Below are 23,583 nucleotides of genomic sequence, written 5' to 3'. Positions count from 1 at the left end.
ACGAAGAGAGGGGAAATTTATTTTCTGCTGTGACCGCAAAGTGTAAATACCGTTGCTTGTAGCCTGCTCAGCTGGCAGCGCATAACCTGGCCGTAGGAACGCTCCTCGCTCACTCCCTGACATCACGTACAACACGCACTGTCATTCATGTCAACACGTTCCTAAAGATTTCATCTCAACATCTATCCACGTTTTCCGTTGCGTTTTCTTCTGTTTTTAGGACATGTTGGACACATGCCGCGTTTCGAATGTGTCTTTCTAAAATTTCTCAATCTCATTTACAGAATGGTGTCGTTCACACCCGAGTTAGGATATTTATTTTCTTGCAGATTTACACCTAGTCTTCAAAATTAGCAGAATACTACACCACCACCCTTGAAGAATAAACGATAGGAATAATATCCAAAACAAAAACCTTAATTTTGTCAAGTCAGCTTTTCTCAAACAAAACCATAAAAGGTATAGATTAAACAATGTTTTTAAATAAAAAGCATGCGATAGTTTTTGACTTTCTAAAGATGCAGGCTATAATCTGCCTGCTGGCCGTTCCTGGATGACGCACCTCCACCGGTGCCTTAAGTAAGTGCGCTCCTCTGGACATGAACAGGACATCAGTTGGGGGCCACCAGTCATGGATGTTTAGCACCTTTAACCCCTGTGCATAGAACGGTGGCTGACATCCCAGGTTTTAGCCCTCCTCCCTAATCAGAGCCAAAAGCTGCCCTCGGTTGCCAGTTCTTTGGTGGCTCTCTGGCGCCAAGCTCCTGTTCACGTTATTGAGGAGGCGAACAGTGAATGAAACCCTTGCATCGCACTTCATCTGGACACATGGCTGCTTTCCAGCCTGCCTCCCTGCAAACTTCCACCAGGTCTGTGTACTTGGACCACTTCTGCTCATTAGCGCCACCATACCCTCCTCCAGGTCAGCGAGCCCAACCAACACGATGGTTTTGCACAGCTCTAACTACATGATTAGGTCTGGCTTAAGTCTGATTTTCCTTCCTGATATTTTCCCTTGTAGCTACTGCTGGGACAGCAGATTGACATTACCTGAAAAAAAAAAAAAAAGAAGCGGCTATAATCGGGTGCAGTCCCTCCAGAAATAAACAAAAAAATCTGCTTGCTCTTATTCGTTGAACAGTGTGCATCTAATAAAATCCTTGCATGGTTGTATTTTAATTTACTGTTCTCATTTTGTTCTAAAAGTCGGCGGCCCTCAAACTGGGGTTCCTGAACCCCTGGGGGTCCGCGAACCGCAGGTTGTCGGGCCTTAGGAGGGACTGCGGAGGATGTGTTGGGTTGAGCTAAATGGTAACACAATGGACAAATATTTAACTCTATCCACTTAATCAAGTAAGGTAAAAGCCAAATCAGTTAAATTAGGAAGTTTGACCAACAGTTATATTGAGTTTGGCTTTATGAAGAATGAGGATCTAATCTCCACCAAATCTCTAATTAGGTTTATTTATAGATATTTTTAAAAACTTACATAATTCCTAATGTATTTAACAGTACAAAAGGTTGTTTAAAAATACTATCAGCACGAGGAATCTAAAGGGATCCTTGAAAAAAATCTTACTGTTGCGAAGGGGTCCGTGGCCACGAGAAGTTTGAGAACCCCTGCTCTTTCACACCACTTGCAAAAATGTAAACAATCTGATGCAACCATCAAGTCACAGAAATCAGTGTCATTTGAAGACTTAATCATAATACTGGTTTATTGTTGTGCTTTTTTTTTTTTATCACAAGCAAGATACAGTACAACTTTTGTCAAGTTGAATACAATAAAAGACATTTTTTTTTCAGGTTAATTTGACTTCGGCGCCATCTCAGCTTCTCAAAACCTCACGAGCAATGCACAGTCTCATTCAGTAAATAAGTTATTCATACTATATTTACAAGTCACTTCAACACTTCACCTTACAAATTCGGCATGGAAAGAAAAAAAAAAAAAAAAAAAAAAAAACATGTCATTGGTTCAGTCATTTAACATCGAGCTGTTACCAGGATGCAGGCATGTTGATCAACTGATCAGGGTTTAAAACTTCAGCCAGTAGAGTTAAGAGAGAATCTAAGTCTTTACAACGGATAGTTTTCGAGGTTGACCCAAATGCTGCGAAAAACCTCTGAGGCGATGCGTTTCCAAATGAATGTTTCTAAAAGTGTTTAAAGTCCTAAAATGCATTTCCTGCCTCTCATGTCAAGCATCATTTATCAGGCTCTCTCTTGGAAAACTAGGGCAAAGATGGAGCATTACCTAGAAATCTCATGCATTGCAGGTTCTCCTTAGATCTCCCTAAAGGCCGTGTTGGAATGATTAAAAGACATTTTAAATCTCAGAGACACAAAAGAAGGATTATTATTGCTAATGTAAAAGCTGGTGATAGGAGTATGTTGCAGTTTTCAAACATGGCTTGAGTCATATTTTCAAAGAAATACAAAAACAATGAAAGGCATCCCAATTTCGTGACACTATGTGGAGAAAACAAGCCTTTAATCTGTATTCTGCAAAATTTCCATTAAAAAAAAACTGTGATGTCAAACTGACACGTTATTCCAAAGTGTCCTCTTCAGTTTGTCGTTGGTTTAACTTGTCAAGAGTTCATAATAGTTTCCAAACATCAGTGGCATTTAATTTTCCAGCACAGCATAAGGGGGACAACTCAAGTAAAAAAAAAAAAAAAAAAATCATTTATCACATTAAATATGTTTTTAGGTTAAGTCAGTGACATCTCAACTAATGGTGGAATGTGCTTGTGCAGAAAACCGTATCAGTACTGTTAACCTAGTTTTGGACAACGGTGTGAAGGAAGGGGCGGGGCTTCTTAGAGCAGAACGCATTTACGCCTTTTCTTAGGTTCGGGAGGCTCCAGGGCAGCCAGTATTGCCTCATCAAACACATTCTTTAATCCTTTCTGTGGAAACAAAATGCGGTTATTCAAAACAAAGCTACCCCCAAGTGCAAACTGATATCGACTGAACTGTACGAGAGAAAAAGAACGGCGAGTAGAAACTGAGCGAGGCAATCAAGATCTTCCTTTATTCAAACATTAACCAATAATCTCCCTTATGATCAAACTGTCCAAGCAAAGACAAAAGTCAGTGGAAAATTTTTGATGTGACGGTAGAGGAAAAACCATCACAGTCCAAGACAGAAAACGGCTTCAATCGATTTCTAGAATATAACAGGTGAGCTGAATATTGAGAGAACAGGATGTGCTTTTAAAAAAAAAGAAAAAAAAAATCTTAGTTATGTCTCGTTACAGATGGATGAAAAGGAGACTGAAAGATTGGCACTCGTATCGTCTTAGGCAGCGTGAGTAACTGTGATTAGGCCAAGTTGAAAAGAGAGCACGCACACACACACGAACGGAAGAAACTAAAAGTCGATGGGCACAGAGATTTAAACTTCAAAAGAGTTTGTGGTTACTTCAGTGAGAGACGTTTCTTTACAATGGAAAAGCAGCAGACAATCAAGAGGCAAAGCAAGAATCAAGAAGACATCAGAACAAGCAGCATTTTCTCTTTCTCTGAGTTTCGGGGGGCTCTAAAGCGGCTAGGATAGCCTCGTCAAATACGTTCTTCAGTCCCCGCTACAGAAACAGAAAAAGAAAGGAGAAACACAGACACACACACACATATGGTGTTAGATGGCGCTTTGAGCCAGAAGCTGTTAGAAAAAGGCAGGCCAAAGTATTTCTAGCATTGCTGTTAGAAGAATGGCGCATGCAGGCAAAGCTCAGCGTAGAAGTAGGCCTTACCTGAGTTAGGGCTGAGCACTCGACATATTTCACTGCCTTAAGGTCTCGAGCCAGCTTTTCTGCTGTCTCAGGGGTGATTGGCTTCTGCTTGTTCTTAGCCAACTTCTCCACCGTGGAGGGGTCATCGCGGAGGTCGATCTGAGTGCCCACCAACAGGAATGGCGTCTTGGGACAATGGTGGGTGATTTCAGGAACCCACTGGGGAGGGAAAAAGACAAAAAAAATAAATAAAAATGAAAAACCTGATTACTCAGGCTGAAAACATGGGAAGCACACAGATGGTTCTATAAAGTTTTAGTTGTGACTGAAGTACAGGTGCATCTTAAAAAAATGGCATTGTTGAAAAGTTTCAGTTTAAAAAAAAATAAATAAATAAAAATAAATAAATAAAAAAATCACCAAATGTTACACTTGTGAACTTTTTTTTTTAACTTTCCATTATTATAACAGAACACCGTGAACGGCCAGCTTCTTATGAAATGATCTTTTATGGCTTAGTATACGTTACCACACTTTTGTAGAGAAAATTAATTTTGATTATTCATTAGCTCTAAGCCATAAATATTCAAGTCAAAAGAAATAAATGCTTGAACAGTGGGTGCAATCATCAATCTGTTTAGATTAGCTTCCTCTTTTGAATAGTCTTTTTGAAAAATAAAATTACTTTTCAATATTTCAATTTACCAAGTTGCACAAACTGGCTTAAAAATGCCCCATAGTATATTCCTACATATAGAGGCAAGAAAAAGAAACGCTGACGGACACAACACGCGTCCTTTAAAGCTACGACTCATTAACTCTTGCCTGTTGTCTTTCTAGTAAAAACACTTATAATGAGCCGGGTAAAAAGTGAAAATGATCCGTCATAATTAATGCTGATTTACAAATAGCTTTAAAATTACTTTAGTCCCATCATTTAATTATCAGCATTTAAACCGGATTTAATTTACTTGCCATAGTTTTAATCAACTTAAAAATACACTGTAAGATCTTTATTTTAAAAGACATTTGAAATTAAACAATATGATTCAGCACAAAGTAAAGAATCACTTTTGTTGTGAAACATGAGGATGCTGCTGAGATCTAGTTTTGATGCTAATCCACAGGGAACACAGAGTATGACTGGTACACGTCCCTCTCTGCATCAATCGTTGGAGATCTTTATGTAAAAGAAAGAAAAACCTTTTACACCAAAGAACGCTGTGACCATTTTATCCGTTTGTGTAATTATCTCAACTAATACCAAGTACAACTGACATTTATTGCGTGAGACCTTAGGCGCACCATGTGTGAGAATGTTTAGCCAAACTCAAAAACTGTTTTACTTTACCAGATCTGTAACATTTTCTAATCCTTCACCATCTAATATTGTCATTCCCCCACACCCCCTACCTGGTGGTGATGCCTTGATTTAGATTTAATATTTGCCTTTTTCCCAAAATGTCAAGCAAACTATTTAGCCGTTCAACACTTAGCTTCTTCGGTAAACCGGCTTCCATCGTTTGCTGTGGGTAAAAATGCGTGTTGGAGCAACAATTACAGGACCTAAGCCAGCTGTACAAGTCCTAAGTACAAGCAAACTAAGTACAAGTGCTATTTGTGTCTGTCCAATTTTTTAAAAATAATATTTAGATTAGAATTAAGACTACTAGAGTAGTTCAACTGTTTTTAATATTTGCTTTTAGTTTCTATTCTCCCATGTTTTATTTTGTTTCTACTGTAGAAACATTTATTTTTGGTTTTGTTTCTACATTTTATTCCAACTTGCTTTTATTCTGTTTTATTTTCCTATATTTTCATCATGTAAAGCACTTTGCATTGTCTTTGTACTGAAATGTGCTACACAAATAAATTTGCCTTGCCTTACTGGGAAAACATTTTTTGTTTACTCTAAATAAATATGACACCATGTTAGAATAATTCTTTATTTTACTGAAAGGCTGGATGCTGTCAAACAAACAACCACGTTGAAATCTTTTTGTTTGTACTGCATGCTTTTTAAACGTACAAACACTTACATCCGAGAACGAAATGGGCTTCCTGGCGTCTCTACGCTCAGAGCGTTTCAAACACACAAACTGTTGCTTCAATTTTTTTCTATTTTTTAGGAAAAAGAAATTCAAGTCATTTTACAGTAGGATTTTAGAGGCAGTTTAGCAACAACCTTTATTTGGACCTTTGTTTTGCAGCCATCGTCCAGTTTAGGGTTGGCTTGGGGATCGTAACTAAACTCAACATGCAGTTGCTCCGTGGAATATAGAAGCTGACAGGGAATGCAAAAGCCATCAACTGAAAGCCTTGGAGCAGGTCTGCGATGACTAAGGGAGACGGATTGGTGCAGCGTCACTCATGGGACAGACAAGAGTGCACGCAGCCTGTCTTCCTCTTAGCAAAGAGAGCGCTTGCAGGTTTGGCAAATCGGTGAAGCCATATTAAGTCATAAGTCCAAGCCAAAACATCCGAACCCAGTTTTAAGCAAGCACAACGCAGCACACTTCCTCGTACCAGGAAAGAGGGTTGGAGTTCAACTTCAGATTTTGTGGGTCAAGCTTATTTATTTGTTCAAGTTTTCTCAAGGGACTTTAAATGTTTTCATTACAGTTTTGTAAACGACAGCTTATGATTGGAGAACCAACCTGGAAGGGTTTGAAAAAGTAACTCATAGCACACTACACAAATTGTATACGTACTTTCTCAGCCACTTGAATTACTGAATGCCAAGGGCGGGACGGGGATGGGGATTAAGTGGGATGGGTCCTAAACCAAATGAGCAGGATAAATGCCTTCTAAACTGATAAAGAATCAGAATCAGTTTCCCCAGGGCAGCTGTGGCTGCCAACATAGCTCACCACCGTCAGTGTGTGAATGACTGATTGTAGTGTAAAGCGCTTTGGGGTTGTCAGATTGACAAACCGTTTATATTTTACACATCTAAACCACGAAATCAGGTGTGGAAAACTGTTGAATTTGTCTACTCACCTTTTCTTTAACGTTCTCAAATGAGGAAGGAGAAACTACGGAGAAACACACTAGGAAGACATCGGTCTGAGGGTAGCTTAGTGGTCGTAACCTGTCGTAATCCTCCTGACCTACAGAGAGAAAAGACAGAAAGGTTTGTACCACACTAGAGAAAGGTGTGCAAAATTATAACGTTTAAAAATATAGATATAACTTTAAAGACCACCGCCAACACAACTAACCAATTCCACCATGCAGACAGCATTTAAACAAAGTTTGTGTTGCTCTGCATTGACAGTAACAGAACTCTGGCGAAAGCCCTTCCCAACATACCAAAAGTACTGCAACGCTAACAAGAAAGCAAAATAGGATCACGTGTTTTTTTTGTTTTGTTTGTTTATAGTTGCAATGAGAGAACATTCAAATTTGTCCTATTCCTCTTAAGAACAGCTACAGCCAATTAGAATTAACATTTTTGGATTACAAACATCTCTCTAAGCATAAGCTATTGCATTGCATCTATTGTCCCTTTTTAACACGGAAATGTAGGTTTTTGCACTATTTTAGCTCAAAAGATACAATCAACTAAAACTTATATTTTAAAATTACATAAGTATCTTTCAATGTTACAACCAGAGTGCAGTTAAAGAAGTTTCTGGCAGGTATATTGGTTTTATGGGGAAAGTGGACATCAGGTTAAAAAGGTAGCATTAAAAAAAAGTCAACGTTTTATTCAAAATGTCAAGATAAAAATCTACCTGCTGTATCAAATAAGCCCAGGGTGTATGGTTCACCCCCGATCATTACAGTTACTGCATAGTTGTCAAACACCTGCGATCAAAGAGTGAAATCCTGGTCAGTTCATGGGTATTACTCGGCGCATCTTGCAATCATACAGACACACACAACTTACTGTTGGTACATATTCAGACGGGAACTTGTTGGTGGTGTAGGAAATCAATAAGCAGGTCTTTCCCACTGCTCCATCACCCACCACAACACACTTGATGGTCTGCATCGCTGTGCTTTCGAGCTGCTGCTGACAATTACGTTAGCTGCAGGAAGAGGGGGAGGAGAGAGTTGACATAGATTAGGCCATATACCTTCTTCGAATTAAGACGACGAGTAACTCTGAACAGTATAGCGTTGTGCCTTTTAAAATCCTACTACCAGCTTGATGGCCCGGTGTGATGCCAGGAAAAGGCAGCATTTCCCAGCGTTAACTTGTTCAGTCACACCCCATGATTATCAAAACTGTCTGGAGGCTAGCTAACGTTAGCTAAAGAAGAATTACTTGCCTGCTAAATAACTTGGCTGAATAGAATACTTGGGAGTGATGTTATATATTATTAACATTATATTGAGTTGATTAGTTAAACTATTAGGGGGGAAAAAACAACACAAAATATCCGTTAGTGTTGTTTAGCAAACTAGGCTACTGCAGTGCTAGCTAATGCTACACAATGCTAACCAGTACGTTAGCTTAGCCACCAGTCGGTTAACGGTAGTTTGGGTGTCCGTGCAGACTTTGCTTTGAATTGCAATGTCCAGAGCAAGGGCGGCAACAAACTTTTACATGTCGAATGGCATCAAATAGACGTGCAGGATTATCAAAGTTACGTACCTCCGTGTTTGTACTTGATAAGTTGGATGTTTTCGCCGGGCGTTGGCACCAGCGAGCAGAAACTTGGCTCCGTCAATTAGCCGAGTCCCTCCTCCCTCACGTCCGCCACAGCAGTCAAGTTAGACTGATTCTTCCCGGAAACACTTTTCAAAATAAACCTCATGGCTCAGTGCGAACTGTCAAACCTACGTATATTTCGCGAAGCAGCCGTAAAAGCGACACTTTAGTGGCAGTATTAAGTGTAATGCTATAATTTTGTGCTTTTTGTCCGTATATGTGCCTTTTATATCACGAGCTGGGAATTATTCCCCCAGGTGCTTTTACTTTAAAAAGCGCTGCCGTTTTGGTTGTGTTGGCTGGCTTTGCACATATGTCTAGTGAGTGGTTCCAAGTGGTTCCTGCAGCAGGGATGGTGATGTCACCTCAACCCCCCCTGACCTTGCATCCTCCCCATAACTCACTGCAGCTCCATTCTTCTTAATTCAGTTTGTTTATACACCTCCTATTTCACAACAAAACCTCCTCCCATGACACCCCGTAAGACTTAAACCTCCAGTTGATATCCAGCATACAATCCAGTTCAGTTTTAATTTATTTATTCCTTAATCCAACCCAACACAGTACAGTCAGATTGCGATCCAAAGTGTCCATTTCCATGCAGTCTCGATAAAACATCATAAAGTGTAACTCAGTGGCAGAGTTATCCATCTAGTGAAGCGAGAAAATTGCTCCGCATATATAACCGATCCTTCGGCAGACCTTCGGCATCCTCTGAGCAACGGGTTCAGGCCTTTACCATCAGGGAGGAGATTTACACATGGCCAAAGGGGGAAAGATCAAACTGGCACCTGAGGTCTTTTATTCCTTTAGCTGTTGTTGTTTTGAATTATTCTTTGGTTTATTGTTGCCCATACAACAGACTCTGTTGCAAAATGCGTTTCCCCTTGGGGACAATAAGGTGTTTCAATCGATCAATCAGTCTATCATCCCTGTATAATACAAATAACAGGATCATTACATGTAAATTATACAGTGTTGTAGCTTTTTTTTTCCCCCAAAAAGAAAATTGACAATAACATTAAACACACAGATAATTAATAAAATATGGATTCCTACACAAAATGCAGAAGTAAAAAAGAAAATTGCTATTCTGTTTGGGTTGATGACATCACAAGAGACACACAATTGGAGCTGATCGCCAGACGTTAGCAAATATTATGGTGTCGAGGTGGGTTCTGGAGCATCTGCAGTTGCATGTTAGACACAAGGGGTTCAAGCCTCGTGAGTTTAAACCAGAGTTTCACTATCGGGATCCCCAAGCTGTAATGAATACTGATTAAGCTCAAGCATACAGGGGACGGTGACAGTACTAGTCTTCTGCACAAGTTCATCTGGTGAGGATGCTTAGTTTTAGGTCAGTTTTTCCATCTGATTGGTTTCCATGCATATCTGCTGCGTCTAAAAAGAGTGGCTCCTGTATTTTCCTTGTATAACATTAAATAGTTAATTGTAAGACATACAAATACAGTCTGAAATCTAAAGCTTAACTATAACAGTTTCTCTCTTTCTGGTTACGGTGTGATGGTGTTTTTCTGTCTTTGTTGCTTTTTCCCCTCCTTTGTTGAAATGGAATGATTGTGAAATTATATGCTGCAATACCAGACCCGGCTCATTATAAGTGTTTATACCCAGCAGCTCATTTAGAGGAAGTAATGGGTTATGCTTGAAGGAAACTAGCAAATTGCGTATGTGAGAGCTACGCACCAAAGCATACAGCTTATCTGTATTTTGCATATAAAAAGGTTAGTGTGTTTTAAGAAACTATCTTGCCCAACAAATGTACATGGACTACAAAAGCACATGGGAACTAAAGTATAGATGTTTATGCCTGTGTTTGGGGACAAAGGCTGGTAAAAAAAAAAAATTGTTTTGCGAGCGTTGCATAACAGCTTGACAGAAATATTATGGCAGCAAGAGACCTTTGACAGATTTTGACAGTTTAGAAAGCTTTTAGTCCAAAATGTGAAGAAAAGATAAGATACCATTGGTCATACTCAAAAGAACATTGACAAGTTTCTTCATGTGATGTCACCAGAGGCATCTGCATGCGGTGGCTGGGTTTTGAGATGCATAGTATGTTGGTTAAATTAAAAATGTACGTCAAGTCGGCGAAACAAATTGACAAAACTGACAATCTAGAACAATGTTGTTCTAGATAGGAGAAGAACAATATTCAAAATGAGTTTTATTTTAATCTAAAAGTCTTGCTAGTAGCTATAAAATTATAAACCATCAACAGTCTATGATGCAAATCTTATAGAAAAAGCTGTTTGTCTTCAAGAAGCAAAAGCGTATGTAAACCATAACAGACCACAGAAAATTGTTTCCCCTAAATGTATTGATTTTTGTACTGACATGGGGCAGTGAAAGTGGACTGTGAATATTGTTTTTCTTTACTTGCAGGGAAATATCAGAAAATTGATCTCTTCAAGGCTACTAGAGGCAGGAAGAATGATTACATTGACAATACAGCCTCTTAAAGCTTCAATTTAAGTGGTTGAGTGTTTCTTGTTTCACTAACCTTCTTAGAATTTGGCTGAGAAAACAATTCCACAGCAGTTGACATCATTTAACCTCGGCTTTCTTTTTCTCAAGGCCTAGACATGTTTTGCAGACGCTGCCTCTTTACTTTGCTAAACAACATGCCACAGTTGCATATAACCAGAGGAATTAATGCTAACAGGGGTGAATTGAATAGCTTTTATTTTGTGCCCACAGTATTTCACATGCCGGCTTGCTGTTCCACTGCAAGCCATATCTGTAGCTTTTGCCATGTTAAGTATGCTATCTCTACAAATGTGCACCTTGGCAAATGCCCCAGATGCATCTTTTCCACATTTGGAAACATTGTTAGTATGATACGCAATTGGCTGCATACCTTTTACACAAAAGTGACCCTTAATCCATTTCAATACGGCAGTCCCATAAACTAAATATTTCCCTATGTCTGTGTTGGATATAAACAAAACAAATGCTTCTAAAACCTAGAATGAGGGCTAGATTAGGGTATTAGATTGTACAAGTAACTGCAATTGAGCAAAAAAAAACAAACAAAAAAAAACCCCAAACTGATGATAAATGCTTTGGTTGCAAAACCAGATAAGCACAGATGTTTAACTTCCAGGAGCTACAGCAAATGTAATATGAAATATCTCACAGGAATAATCCTGATAACCTGTTTCACAGGATATGACTCAGTTTTTCTTAAAAATTTGAAGGTACTTTTGTGATCGGACGACAGCATGAATCATAATTCATCTTAGGCAAAAACCTCCTATTTCATCTGATTGGAGGCTGTAATATTAGTCGTTTTTTTTAATCTGTCGAGTGAAAAAAAGTCAAGGGGGACCAAATGTCCCCATCTCAGAGCAATGTTTATTTTGTATAAATATATTTGCAGTCTATTTTTGACTTTTCTTTAGAACCTTTAGAAAACCTAAAGCAAACCCTTTTCTTTGCCCTGAAGTTGAAGTAGTTTATTATTGTAAATACCTCATTATAAATAATTTTATGTCTTGATAGCTCCTTTCCCACAGGATTGAGATCGGCTCAGTTCACACACTGAATGGAAGCCCACTCCATGCCTGGTTCTTGATATCACAGAAGATCGGTTTCTCTGTGCTTCTGTGGTTGTGACTGTGTTCATGATTTACCCACGGCCCAACTCATTACAAATTAGCTGTGTTGACGAAACTATTGCTATTGACAGACTATATATTCCTTGGAGCCTTCATCCTCCAGACAACCACGTGTGTCATTGCCAAACAACCCAACATCACTAGAAAGAAGATCCACCGTAGCGCTGTCCACAGACTAAAGGAAAGACGAGGTGCACCAGAATCAGTTTACATTCATTGTGCACAGCAAATCATGGTTATAAGAGCTCATATTTCAAATAAATAATACATGTTACTGATTTCACAACAACATGTCATTTACCATTACAGTTAAATGCAAATATTTTTGCAACACCCACCTTCTTTCCTGTTGCGCCAAAAAGCTACTTATTGTGGTGGCTGGGGTTGTGGCTGTAGAAAAGAACATATTGCATTATAAATAAATATACAATATTTGATTGAAATGGATAATTTAAGATACCTAATATAAAACAGTTATGCTTGTTTCTTTGACACAAATTCTAAGTTTTTTGCTGTTGGGCTAGAGGTTGGGCAGTTTCAATTAAACATTTGTTAAAAGATTTGGACATAGTCTGGTTGATTTGAGAAGAAACCGAAATAGATTACATCTTTCTTCACAGATAACCATGATTAACTATGCAATGACCTGATCATGCTTCACTGAACCTCATCTAAACCAAGTTTACTTTTTTCACTATATATACTTTGACCACATAATTGATCAGCAGTCAACACAGACAGGGAATTTTGTTTTTATATAGAATGTTGAATTAATGGGAATTTTGGCTTCACTGTGGTACAGTTGTCAGCAGTGTTGCTATAATATCCCAGTTTGTATGACCACCACTCGATCAGACAAGGGTTACAAAGGTGTAGAAGATGTATTTATCAGTAACTTTAACCGAATTGTCATTATATAGGTAAATCCATGTTATGGGTTATTCTTTTCAACCCAATCATTAGTATCCTTCATGAAACCTTGTTTATTTCTTGGAGGATTAAGCCTTAAAGCAATATGATAGGCTAAAATTCAATGTTGTTATGTTTAAATCCAATTATGTTTAATTCAATTAAAAAAAAACTTTATTAATCACAGAGGGAAAGTGAATATGCAGAGCTGATTTAGTCCTTATCTGACTCGAAGCTGGTTTAAAAAATAACATAAGAAGTTGTCAAGAGCTATCTAACAAGAACTTGATTAAATTAAAGGTTTTTCATGAATTTCTAAATTACATATTTTTGACCAAATTGGGGAAAGTTGCAATATTTTGTGTCTTGAAATTTATCAGTATCGCAAAAAAAATAATCAACATATTTGTTGACAAGATGTTTTGAAATAAATTATATTCTTAACATTGCTTCGTTAAAACCTTGTACAACATTTTTTGCTGATGATAATATACTGAAAAACTAAATTATTGCCTAAAAGCAGGGAATGGTTCTGCTTTTCACACACAGCTTTGGAAAAAAAAAAATCAAGGATTGTGAAATATTACATGAAGCCACCGGTTGTTAGAGCTGTTGAAATCAGTTTTTTGGAAAACAAAAGATGATGAGAATAAACATATTGAACTAAACCTAGATTTAAAGATATGTAAAAAATATAACTGAATCAGTGGATGTCTGTTGACTTGTTGCTTTTGGACTATTCTATGGTGTCTTTAGAAGATGTGACAGCTGGCAACACAAGCAACTCCTGTAATTGCAAAAATATTCAAATCTGCTTCTCTAAAAGATCTTTGCTTTTTATCGGCTAAAATTTCTTTCATTCCATTGTATATATTATGTTGGATATCTGAGGGGATTAAAGCATACCTGCTTGAGTGACGACAAGCTTCACATGTTTGTAGACGTTTCTTCCGGATCTGGATATTACACACCAGTACACATCTTCATCACTTTCCCTGATTAAAGTCATAGTAATGGTGAAGACTCCTGCTTCCATGTCATCAGCGATGAAGAATCTGTCACTGGGTCTGTTTTTGGGTGTTTTCACCAGTATTCCACACAGATCATAGATTGGTCCTTTGCACCAGTACTTAGTGTTTGTCTTGAATTGAAGGTCGTACTGACATGCGACTTTCACCGATCCATTGTGTGTTGCTGTTACTTTTTCTGGAGCCAGCAGATCAACTGAGTCCACTGTATCCTTTATTGGCAATAAAAGACAGAGAACAGGAACTGCAAAAGATTAAAAAAAATATTTCCAATGTCAAATACTTAGATAGCTAAGTATTTATTGTTAAGAACAAAAAGAAAATTACCCCAAATCCTGCTGGCAAAAAAACTTGAAGTCCTCATGGTTTGGCTGCTGGGAACGATGTGAAGTATGACGTTGACTTTGGCAACTAGAAGCTTCCTCTTATTCCTTCTGATTATGCAAAACGTCTCCTGTAAACTAACAGTAAGTTATCATCTGTTTTACCTTTGTTCTGTGTTCATTAAACACTTTTCTTGGAGTTTAAGTTGCTCTGATGTGTGTTGTTTCCTCTAACAACTTGTCAAACCACATGAAGTATAGTTTGATGTCATCAACAATCTGGAGCATGCTCTACATGTCATGCACCTGTTTTACACTACATGTTTTATGGTGAAAAATAAAATGTTATCATTTATGTCAGTGGTTCACAGCTATACAGAAATGGAGATAAAATAGGAGTAGGAATAGTGGTGAACCTTCCCAAGAGTCACTGGTTTACCAAAATACTACAAGGATGCTTCAGTTACTCATCCAGGAGGTCACAGAAGAACCCAGCACCTTAGATACTTATATTTAAATCATTACTGCTAATCAAAGATCAGACCATAGAAGAAAAACAAAATTACACATTTTTACTTTTAACATAAGCTTTTAAACATACTCCAAATACTAAGACTGTTGTTTTATATCAGACAATGTCCCCTGGCAGCTACATATAAAAGAGCGTCTGGGTACTTTACATGTTCAGACTGAGCCTGGTTCTGCTGGAGGTATCTTCCTGTTTAAGGGAAATTTTCCTCTCCACTGTCACTACATGCATGCTCGATATGAGGAATTGCTGGAAAGCCATCAACAATACAGATGACTGTCCACCGTGGCTACACGCTCATTGACACTATTGCAGAGTGTATGTAAACTATTTTCAAAGTGACAGGTACAAATTTTTAACCTATAATGCTTAATATAAGTGTAAAAGGCACGTCAATGTAGTTTTAAGATTGTTAGATCAGAGTATTCTTTATATTCTTCAAAATAGGAAGAATGTTAAATGATAAAAGGCATTTTGAGAGAAGCAGACTTTTCTTCGTATGATTCAGAGATTAATTTCTGATATTTGTTTTACGTGAATATTGTGCAAAAGCCTCTCAAAATCAGACCTATGTTATTTCAAAGGTTTAACAGCATTACTTCTGCTATCTGAGTCTCTTGGACCAGTATTTAACTCCTGCAATATTAGTCTGGCTTTTATAGACATACAGTAGCTTGCAAAAGTATTCACACCCCTTGAACATTTCCACATTTGCTCACATTACAACCACAAACATGAATATGATATGATAATATGAAAAGTGTCATGTGCAAAAGTAGTCATCTCTCTGAGTGCAACCAATTGTCTTTTGTAGACTTCAACAGGTTTTCTTCCATGACTGCCCTGTATTTGGCTCCATGCATCATCTTTGTGTTGGTCTTTAACATAAGATTATAATAAAATATATTTACATTTGTGGTTGTAATGTGAGAAAATGTGGAACGTTAAAATGGTATGAATACTTTTGCAAGCCACTGTAGAAAGATAAGTGATATAGGAAGCTTTAATTTGGTAAGTTCTCCATTTACGTATGAGTGGTTTGAAACCGATTGCAAATCCCTGCTTATGACACTTCACCTTCCTTCTTCAGCGTAATTAGAGATGTCAAACATGTTTACCATCAAATATTTGGTGCCCAAATAGGTTCTCAAGCTCCATTTGTCTTCACGTTGTGATTAGACTGTTAATGTTTTCTGTCACTGCACACAAATTCAAGCAATGCGTGGGCCCAGCCATGGATGGAGAACAAGCACTGAAGTGCACACAGTGAACAAAAACTCTGAGTCCCAAAATGCACAGTACTGACCCATTTTCACGATTCCATGAAGCAGAAGTTTCACAGCTGGGATTTTCATGGCGTTATAGAGCTACGATATTCTGAGTGGAGTGCAGTTCTTTCTCTTTGTATGCAGCACTCCACGGGCTGTGATGGGGAGGATATGTACGGGAAAGTCTTGATCTTGCTGGCCAAGTAAAAGAATGCATCTTCGAAGAAGATCCAAAGCAAAGTGTGTCAGAAATGTGTCTCTTTGAGTGGAGTCAAGTGCAAATGGGCATGCAGAGACAGCACAAGAGTTGAAGACCTTAAAAATAATTTAAAAAATACATTTTAAATGGGAGCTACAAAAGAATGAAATGAGGCAACAAAGAGAGATGGCCAAGGTATGGGCTGGCTTGGCTTGATATGACATGAATGCGGTACCGCGCGCGAGCTATTTTTAGAAACACAACGTCACGATGACGTCACATCACGTGGTACGCAGTAGGGCAAGCTTGCATAGTCCGCCGCTGTTTCGCTGTAAAAGAGACGTGCGTTACCCTTGGTTTTACTCGGTAAACGACTGCTTTTTCCAAATCTAAGACCATGGTTTTTAAACATTGTTGCTATGGAACGTGCAACAGCGACTCGAGTTACGCTGATCGGCCGTATATGAAGGATGTTTTCTTCAAGACTGCCAAGGAGAAATGTGTACGCTTGGAACACCGGGGCGGTCGGCCTACACAACAGTTCAACCCGGAAAAAGTTACCAAATTCAAGTACATATGTAGCAAGCATTTTGTCGGAGGAAAGGGCACAACCGAAGAACATCCTGACCCAATTCCAGCGACATCAAGTCAAGGTAAGAGTATTTTGGTGGCCGACATGTTAATAAAGTAGCGCCTGCTACCATGATCGCATATAGGCTATCATGGTAGCAGGCGCTAACATGATAGCCTGCTACCAGGATAGCTTACTCAAAAACATTTCAAATGAGACAAACATTAAACATATACCCATTCCTGGACGGTGATTGCAAACAACAACAACAAAAAAAACGGCCGACGCTGCCATGATCGCCGCGCAGAAAAAAAAAAACAAAGCTTACCGTTCATCAACTCGGCCAGTTTTCCAGTCTTTTTAAGCCATCGAACCTCAAGCCATCGTTTGAGCTGAACGTTGGTGTGTTCTTCGACAGTGCGACCAGTAATCCGTGCGCCTGGGACATCGTCTTGGGAAAGTTTAACGGCTGTAAAGTCGGTCATATCTGTTATCCGTGCGTTCTCTCCTGTATGCCCTACCTAAGCGGCAAAAGGGGCGTTGCTCTTGAGACGGTGACGTCACGTGCGCGGTACCGCATTGAAACAGTGCAATCCAGCAAGGTGCTGATGGGAGCTTAAAAGGCAGGGGAAACAGGTGGGAAGCATGAGTGTGATGAGAAGGCAAAAGGTGGACTGAAAAAGCTTAATTGGATAGTGGATATCTGAGGGTGAATAACTGAAGTAAACATGAACTGAGCTGAACAGAGAGATAATCTGACTGCGAACACAAACACAAGACTACGAGTAAAAATAAATACAAGAATAAACTAGAAGGCTTAAAGCAAAGAAATCCACTGACACAGAATAACATCTAACACATACAGGAATGGACAAATAAACCGATTCAGCCAAACTCAAATGTGACAAAAGAACAGAAGACTTTGGCAAGACTTGTAGTACATAATGCAGGACAAGAAAAACTGAAAAATATGAATTCAAATGAAAACCATAACCAAACACCTCAACATTGTGACAATACGGTCTATCTGTGTGACTGTACCCTACTCACAAGTAAGTCTAGCTGCCTCAAACTGGCTGCCGGTTGTGTCTAGGCAGAGAAAATTAGTTTTGGATAAAACAGTCTAAATCTATTGCTTAGTGCTCATTGTGTCTTGCATTGTTTGTGGTGCTTAACTGCTTGAGGGAAAACAACTATTTTGCAGGGAACTAGACCAATAAGCCTCATGCCACAAAACAGGTTTGGGTTGTGCCATAAAATTGCAACAAACGTTGCTTCATTGAGTGGTTTAAACACTGATTGTCGGGTAATGTGAGCTTACTCCGTTTTGTCGTTTTTTCCATTATGTGCTTTCACCAACCTGCATATAGTACATCTGCATAGCACTTATAAATGTGAAAAATTGTCTCTCCGCATTATTTCATTTTCGAATGCCTGAATTAGCTGAAGTTCAGCTAATTCCAATTCCAAGATGCTAGCCATCATTTACACCATTTACGTTTACAACATAGCTTCCTGTGTTCGGGAGGTGATCAGCCACAGCACGCCACAAGCGCTCATACTCACGTTAATGTCTTAATGTCCACTTTAAAGCCTGCAACTGCTGCTGTGTGTGTGTGTGTGTGTGTGTGTGTGAGTTTTTTTTAAGTATGGATATCGCATACTTTCTGAAATACATGTCTAAAAGAATCCTCTTGTACTAAAGGGAAAACTTATATTCCTTGTGTTACTGGTCCTCTGACTGAAGTTATGGATTTACTGTTAACCGCTGAAAGGCTGGGTGACCCAGTCTGGCATTTTATTCCCTGCAGAATGTCTGAGTTCCCCTCTTTGTGTGATGGAAAACTATAAAGACAGAGGATCCCTCTGCAAATAGTTAATCTTCAAAGCAAAGAAAACAAACAATTGACATATTTAACTTTATTACAATAAGTTTGTATCACTCTTATATAAACATATGTGGCAAAATATGCAAAAAGAACAAAAATGTTTTAAAGGGACAGTTTAGGACTTTGCAAGTGAGAATCTGTTAAAAGGTTAAAAGCAGGTTATGTCTTACCTGCAGTATATAATCCCTTTTGGGTCTTCATCTAGTATAAATCCAGATTAGTTGATCCTAGAGGCTGAAACTAGATGCTAGTCCAAGAGGGGCTCGGACCTAAAGCGTTTGAGTTGTTGGAGTTGTTTAAGCCGCTTAAAGTCCACTTTGCTCTTGGCCCCTTTCATGCTAACCTTTTGCTTCAGCTACTGGGCTCTACAAAAATAAGAATAGTATGATATTAAACTGCCCAAGGTAAGATATTACCCACTTATAACCTTTTTTAACACAGCCCCACTTTTAAAATCTATTTTAGGCTATCCTTTTATACATTTACCTCCAACAGTCAAGCCATAAAATGTTGGAAACCTTCATGATTCAAATATTTTTTAAAATATAATTTACAAAACAGAAGAACATTGAAAAAAAAAAAGCTGAACTATGAAATTGCAACCGCGTTAGCATTCTCTGTTTGTTCTGTTTTGGCCGATCCATTCTGCTCTGCTGCTGGTTCCTCTACCATTGCTGACTTCTTTGATGTTCCTGTTGAAATTTTAGGAGTAGAAAGAAGGGTAATGAGAAGTGAGGATGACAAAAAAATAAATAAAACATTTAGCAAACCTAGATCTACAGTGTGTAAGGACTATGCTTGATGATGTACCTGTAAGGTAATTTCTGTGCATACGATGGAACAGCAGGAGACCAATAAAGAGGACAAAACCGATGCATGCGATTATCATTCCGCACAGCAGGAAGCTGTAGCTCCCTTCACTCTGAATGATCTGTGGAGATAAATGCAACGTCAAACTTCTATACATGAATCTAAATCAATACCTGCCACGAGTTTCCAACTAAAGATACATCTTCTTATTTCTATCTTCTAATCAAACAAGGGAGACATATAAAACTTACTGAGCCAACCAGAACCTGCATCACCATCTCTCCCATTCCTGCGCTTGTCACCAGGACCGAGGTTGCACATCCTGCAAAAAACAAATTCATATTCTCACACAATAATCCCAACAGTGAAGCGTTGGTTTCTGTAAAGAAGAGATTTTTTTTTTTAAAATACCCTGGTAATCAAGGATGTCCTCAGTATAGGCAAGCATACATGGGAATATGCTGCTCAGGAAAAGTCCACATAAACAGGTTCCAACAAACAGAAAGGCGTTGCTGGTGTAGAAAATGAGCAGCATCAACACAGTAACAATAGCTCCTGCCTGAAAAAAGATTAAATAAAGAGAATATTTTGTCCAATGTTACTTCCAACATAGCTTTATCCTATACCTGACATTAAGTTCCTTGGAAAAATATCTTGTTACAACCATGCATTGCTGTATATATCTTTTGGGGATTTTTGGAGAGACCAGCACAAAGTAAATCATCAATAAGTGGAAGTAAAAAGGACACGAGGTGTTCAAATTTGGGCTGAAACTTTGGTTTGCGTAGATATTTAGCCACTATCAATGTCATATTCTTAAATAAAACTAGTGAAACCAATTGCCTTCAGAAGACAACAAATTTCTAAATACTATGTACAGCCGACAACAAACTTACTATACACACCACATCCAACCTGAAACATGGTGGTGGCAGCATCATGATGCGGGGTTGCATTCTTCAGCAGCATGAGGAACCTGATCTGAGCTGAAGTGAAAATGGACAGAACTAAATACAGGACAATCCTTTAAAAAAAAAAGCTGTTAGCAGCTGCAAAGGACTTGAGACAGGGCCGGAGATCCCCTTCGAGCAGCTCCGAACATACAGCCAGAGCTACAATTAAATGTTTCACACAAGAGTTTCCATCAACCAGCTGTAAATAGACAAAGATATTTACAGTAAAGTTCAATAAAGTGGAATTGTTTTTAAAAGTTAATTTATTCCAGCTGCTCAATTTATTAAGTGAAACACATTACATAGATGAACTAATCTAACTAATGTCTTCAAGCCTTTATTCCTGTTAATCATAATGATTTTCTGCTTACAGCTAATGAGAAGATGACATTTAGGATTAGAAAATTACATCCGACTGATAAAACATTTTTTATATATATATATATATATGTGGGCTTATTTAAAAGTATATTTAATACATTCAAGAAGGTTTCTATTTCCAAAAAGCACTTTTAATTTTACAAACGAGCCTCAATGAAACAGACATTCTAATTAATGGAACATGACTGCATGTATTAGACAAACCTTGACTCTAACTGAGATTCTGTGACTGACTAATGCATGAGGTATGAAATAAAAAAATGTCCCTGTTCATACATTAACAAAGGATAGAGACAGAACCAAAAAAGTTTGCACTTCTGTAATTGCAGTAAAAGGCTTTTTTTTTTTCTTTTTTTTTTTGCAAAGTATGAACTTTGCAGTTTGGACTAAAAATGCTCACCAAACTTCCCAGTTTTCTTTTGTGAAAAATTTTCAAATCCATATTGTGTTTTTTCTTTCCACTTCACAATGATACACTACTCTGTGTTGGTCTGTTTGATAAAATTGAAATAAAATGCATTGAAGTCTGTGGTTGTAACAAGAGAAAAACATGAACGATTTAAAGTGGTATGATTTTCTTTGCAAGGCACTGTACAGTACATACAGATGATGCACCTTTAACTTTCTAATTGGCCTTACCAGGTTAAACATGAGTAGTCTCACTGGCTGGAAACGATAGGAAAGAGGAATGGACAAGAGACGTCCAGCAGTGATCGCTGCCCAAAAAATACTAGCCAGGTAACCTGCCGTCTTGTTCGGCAGCGACATCGGTGGGGCCACAGCGTAGGTGTACACAAAGCCGGCATATGCTCCCTGAGAAGACAAGCCAGCTTCATTCACGCGCTCTACTTTCCATGCTTTATGAGAAGCATATCTTGTGTAGACTAATAAAAGTTTATGTGGAAAATAATGCATGTGAAATGAACATTGTGTGATTTATCTTCACCCCTCACTCACCACGATGCCATCGGTCATAAAGAGCACCATCCCTCCCAGGATATGAATCATAAAGAAGGATGCTGGCAGTCCACGCAGGTTATCATTCTGACAGCAGCTGAAGATACTCCCATGACCTGTGGCAAAGCAAAAAAAAGAATAAAATAAAAAAAGTTACAAACGATATAAAGGCATTTATTGTTTTGTTTTTATATTGCCTGACAGACATTTCAATGAAAGCATGATTTATTCATGAAGGAATATAAGATGAATTAAAATAAAAGAAATAAAATACTTCTTTCAAATGTGTACCTCCAGCTTCATGCTCCTTCTGCTCCAAGTCTGGGCCCTCGGCCCCCTGCTGGGTCTCCATTGCTAGTTCATCCTTGTCTAAAAGGCGTGGAGTGCTGCCAGGGCAGCATGGGAGCAACTGCTCCCGATACATGAGAAATAGCACAGCAATGGGCACAGGCAGCTGTAGAAGAGCAGAAAAAAAAAAAGAAATTACCATCAAATAAGTGAAACGCCAATGACTTCTAATGTGTGTGTGCTGAGTGTCTTACATTAATAAGCGCCATGATCCAGAAAGCGTACTGCACAATGGGCTCCTCCTTCTCCCCTCCATCGTGTGGCAGGTGGCTCTGAGTTATGTTGTGCTCCACAATCGGACTGTATCTCAGCATGCTCCTGAAATGATGCATGATCTCGGTCTCGTTCCCCGTATGATTCCCACAGCCTGTCTCTGAGAGGAAAGGATCTGCAATCAGTGGGCTCACCAGGGCACCGAACCCGATGAAGAAGTGCAGAGCCTGCAAGAGTACACAAAGGCCAAGAACATCAAGCTACTGGAGTTTCCTATTATTCAAATAAGAGTCTTTAAGTAAAGAAAAAAAAAGCTAGTTATTTTGTACCTGTAAGAAAATAGCTGAATCCTTCTGATAGATGGTCACCAGTTGAATGTTAGCAATGGTGTCAATAACACCCATTGCCAAGCCAGAAACAGCCATGGCGATGGCCAGTACGAGGACATTATTGCACACAGGGATGATGGAAAATATTACAGAGATGAGAATAGCAGAGACAAATAGGGCAGCTAGAGCACGGAACAACCTTTAAGGACAAAAAGCAAAATGGACAGAGACACATACGGTTAAAATGAAGAAGAAACCTCTTGCAGCTCGCTTGTTTTGTTTTACGTACGTTTTTGTGAAAACGCCACCAATGGAGCTGCCAATCAACAAGCAGAACTGCTGAGCAAAAAACACCCAGGTGATCTGACTGAGTGTCGAGTTCGTCTGACATTGCAGGTCCAAAATCGTAGGTCCGAGAAAAGCAATGCAGAGTCCAAAGCTGAAGAAAACGCTCCAGTAAGTCAGCGTGTGATGGGCGTTTCGTTTGAATAGAGTTACAATCCGCTCATCTATGAACATCTTGGGGACAGCTGACAGCCAAGTATAATTTTTTACCTTTGAATGTTACAGCTGGAGTGTGTGAATGAAGCTCTGTGGTTCTATAGACTTCTGCTCAAGTGAAATTGGTTTCTGGATCTCTTTTTAAAGCATTCAACTCTCTCCCTTTTTCTGCATTTCTCAACAGAAAAGGATGTCCTTTTGAGTTAATGGATAAAGTGTTGATTCCTACAACAATAATATCCCAATCTGAAAGGTGTCAATGATTGGCCGAGAAAGAGGCTCTTTGTTGAAATGCTACGAGAAAGTTAACATTTGCACAGCATCGGAGCCATTT

At 38.7% G+C, this 23,583-nt stretch overlaps 3 protein-coding genes across 5 annotated transcripts; all 3 read right to left on the bottom strand.

Moving 5' to 3' along the window:
* Positions 1–1,700: 1,700 nt before the first annotated feature.
* Positions 1,701–8,461, bottom strand: LOC105928568 (cell division control protein 42 homolog). Of its 2 annotated transcripts, none has more exons than XM_012865885.3 (6): positions 8,344–8,461; positions 7,633–7,774; positions 7,478–7,550; positions 6,741–6,850; positions 3,762–3,959; positions 1,701–3,593 (listed from the first exon to the last, which is right to left on the bottom strand). In XM_012865885.3, exons 2-6 carry the CDS (start codon positions 7,735–7,737, stop codon positions 3,504–3,506), a joined length of 576 nt encoding a protein of 191 aa, XP_012721339.1. In that variant the 5' UTR covers positions 7,738–7,774; positions 8,344–8,461; the 3' UTR covers positions 1,701–3,503. The 2 variants fall into 2 exon arrangements, with proteins under 2 accessions (XP_012721339.1, XP_012721338.1); XM_012865884.3 differs by having other exon boundaries at positions 1,701–2,915.
* A 461-nt stretch (positions 8,462–8,922) lies between these two features.
* On the bottom strand, positions 8,923–16,429 carry LOC105928569 (CMRF35-like molecule 7). 2 transcript variants are annotated; one of them, XM_021318190.2, is made up of 5 exons: positions 16,137–16,429; positions 14,306–14,432; positions 13,857–14,222; positions 12,380–12,431; positions 8,923–9,332 (listed from the first exon to the last, which is right to left on the bottom strand). In XM_021318190.2, exons 2-5 carry the CDS (start codon positions 14,340–14,342, stop codon positions 9,242–9,244), a joined length of 546 nt encoding a protein of 181 aa, XP_021173865.2. In that variant the 5' UTR covers positions 14,343–14,432; positions 16,137–16,429; the 3' UTR covers positions 8,923–9,241. The 2 variants fall into 2 exon arrangements, with proteins under 2 accessions (XP_021173865.2, XP_012721340.2); XM_012865886.3 differs by lacking the exon at positions 8,923–9,332 and adding an exon at positions 11,089–12,216 and having other exon boundaries at positions 16,137–16,427.
* A 2,847-nt stretch (positions 16,430–19,276) lies between these two features.
* Positions 19,277–23,380, bottom strand: LOC105928558 (major facilitator superfamily domain-containing protein 4B). Its single transcript, XM_012865866.3, has 10 exons — positions 23,038–23,380; positions 22,749–22,947; positions 22,401–22,646; positions 22,150–22,312; positions 21,859–21,974; positions 21,541–21,714; positions 19,979–20,126; positions 19,819–19,889; positions 19,568–19,688; positions 19,277–19,449 (listed from the first exon to the last, which is right to left on the bottom strand). Exons 1-10 carry the CDS (start codon positions 23,265–23,267, stop codon positions 19,346–19,348), a joined length of 1,572 nt encoding a protein of 523 aa, XP_012721320.2. The 5' UTR covers positions 23,268–23,380; the 3' UTR covers positions 19,277–19,345.
* Between the last annotated feature and the right edge of the window lie 203 nt (positions 23,381–23,583).

This window comes from Fundulus heteroclitus, chromosome 1 (assembly GCF_011125445.2).
Source record: "Fundulus heteroclitus isolate FHET01 chromosome 1, MU-UCD_Fhet_4.1, whole genome shotgun sequence".
Taxonomy (NCBI): Eukaryota; Metazoa; Chordata; class Actinopteri; order Cyprinodontiformes; family Fundulidae; genus Fundulus; species Fundulus heteroclitus.
This window is presented reverse-complemented; position numbering and strand designations above follow the sequence as displayed.

Excerpts from the sequence above, each read along its gene's own strand:
- LOC105928569 (XM_012865886.3), bottom strand. The coding sequence starts at position 14,342 with ATGAGGACTTCAAGTTTTTTTGCCAGCAGGATTTGGG. Across the intron at positions 14,223-14,305 it reads TTTTGCCAGCAGGATTTGGG|TTCCTGTTCTCTGTCTTTTA; the intron begins GTAATTTTCTTT and ends AATCTTTTGCAG. Across the intron at positions 12,217-12,379 it reads TTGGCGCAACAGGAAAGAAG|TCTGTGGACAGCGCTACGGT; the intron begins GTGGGTGTTGCA and ends TCTTTCCTTTAG.
- LOC105928568 (XM_012865885.3), bottom strand. The coding sequence starts at position 7,737 with ATGCAGACCATCAAGTGTGTTGTGGTGGGTGATGGAGCAGTGGGAAAG. Across the intron at positions 7,551-7,632 it reads CGTCTGAATATGTACCAACA|GTGTTTGACAACTATGCAGT; the intron begins GTAAGTTGTGTG and ends CTTTGATCGCAG. Across the intron at positions 6,851-7,477 it reads GGGCTTATTTGATACAGCAG|GTCAGGAGGATTACGACAGG; the intron begins GTAGATTTTTAT and ends TTCTCTCTGTAG.
- LOC105928558 (XM_012865866.3), bottom strand. The coding sequence starts at position 23,267 with ATGTTCATAGATGAGCGGATTGTAACTCTATTCAAACGAAACGCCCAT. Across the intron at positions 22,948-23,037 it reads GGTGGCGTTTTCACAAAAAC|GTTGTTCCGTGCTCTAGCTG; the intron begins GTACGTAAAACA and ends TTGTCCTTAAAG. Across the intron at positions 19,890-19,978 it reads GGACATCCTTGATTACCAGG|GATGTGCAACCTCGGTCCTG; the intron begins GTATTTTAAAAA and ends TGTTTTTTGCAG.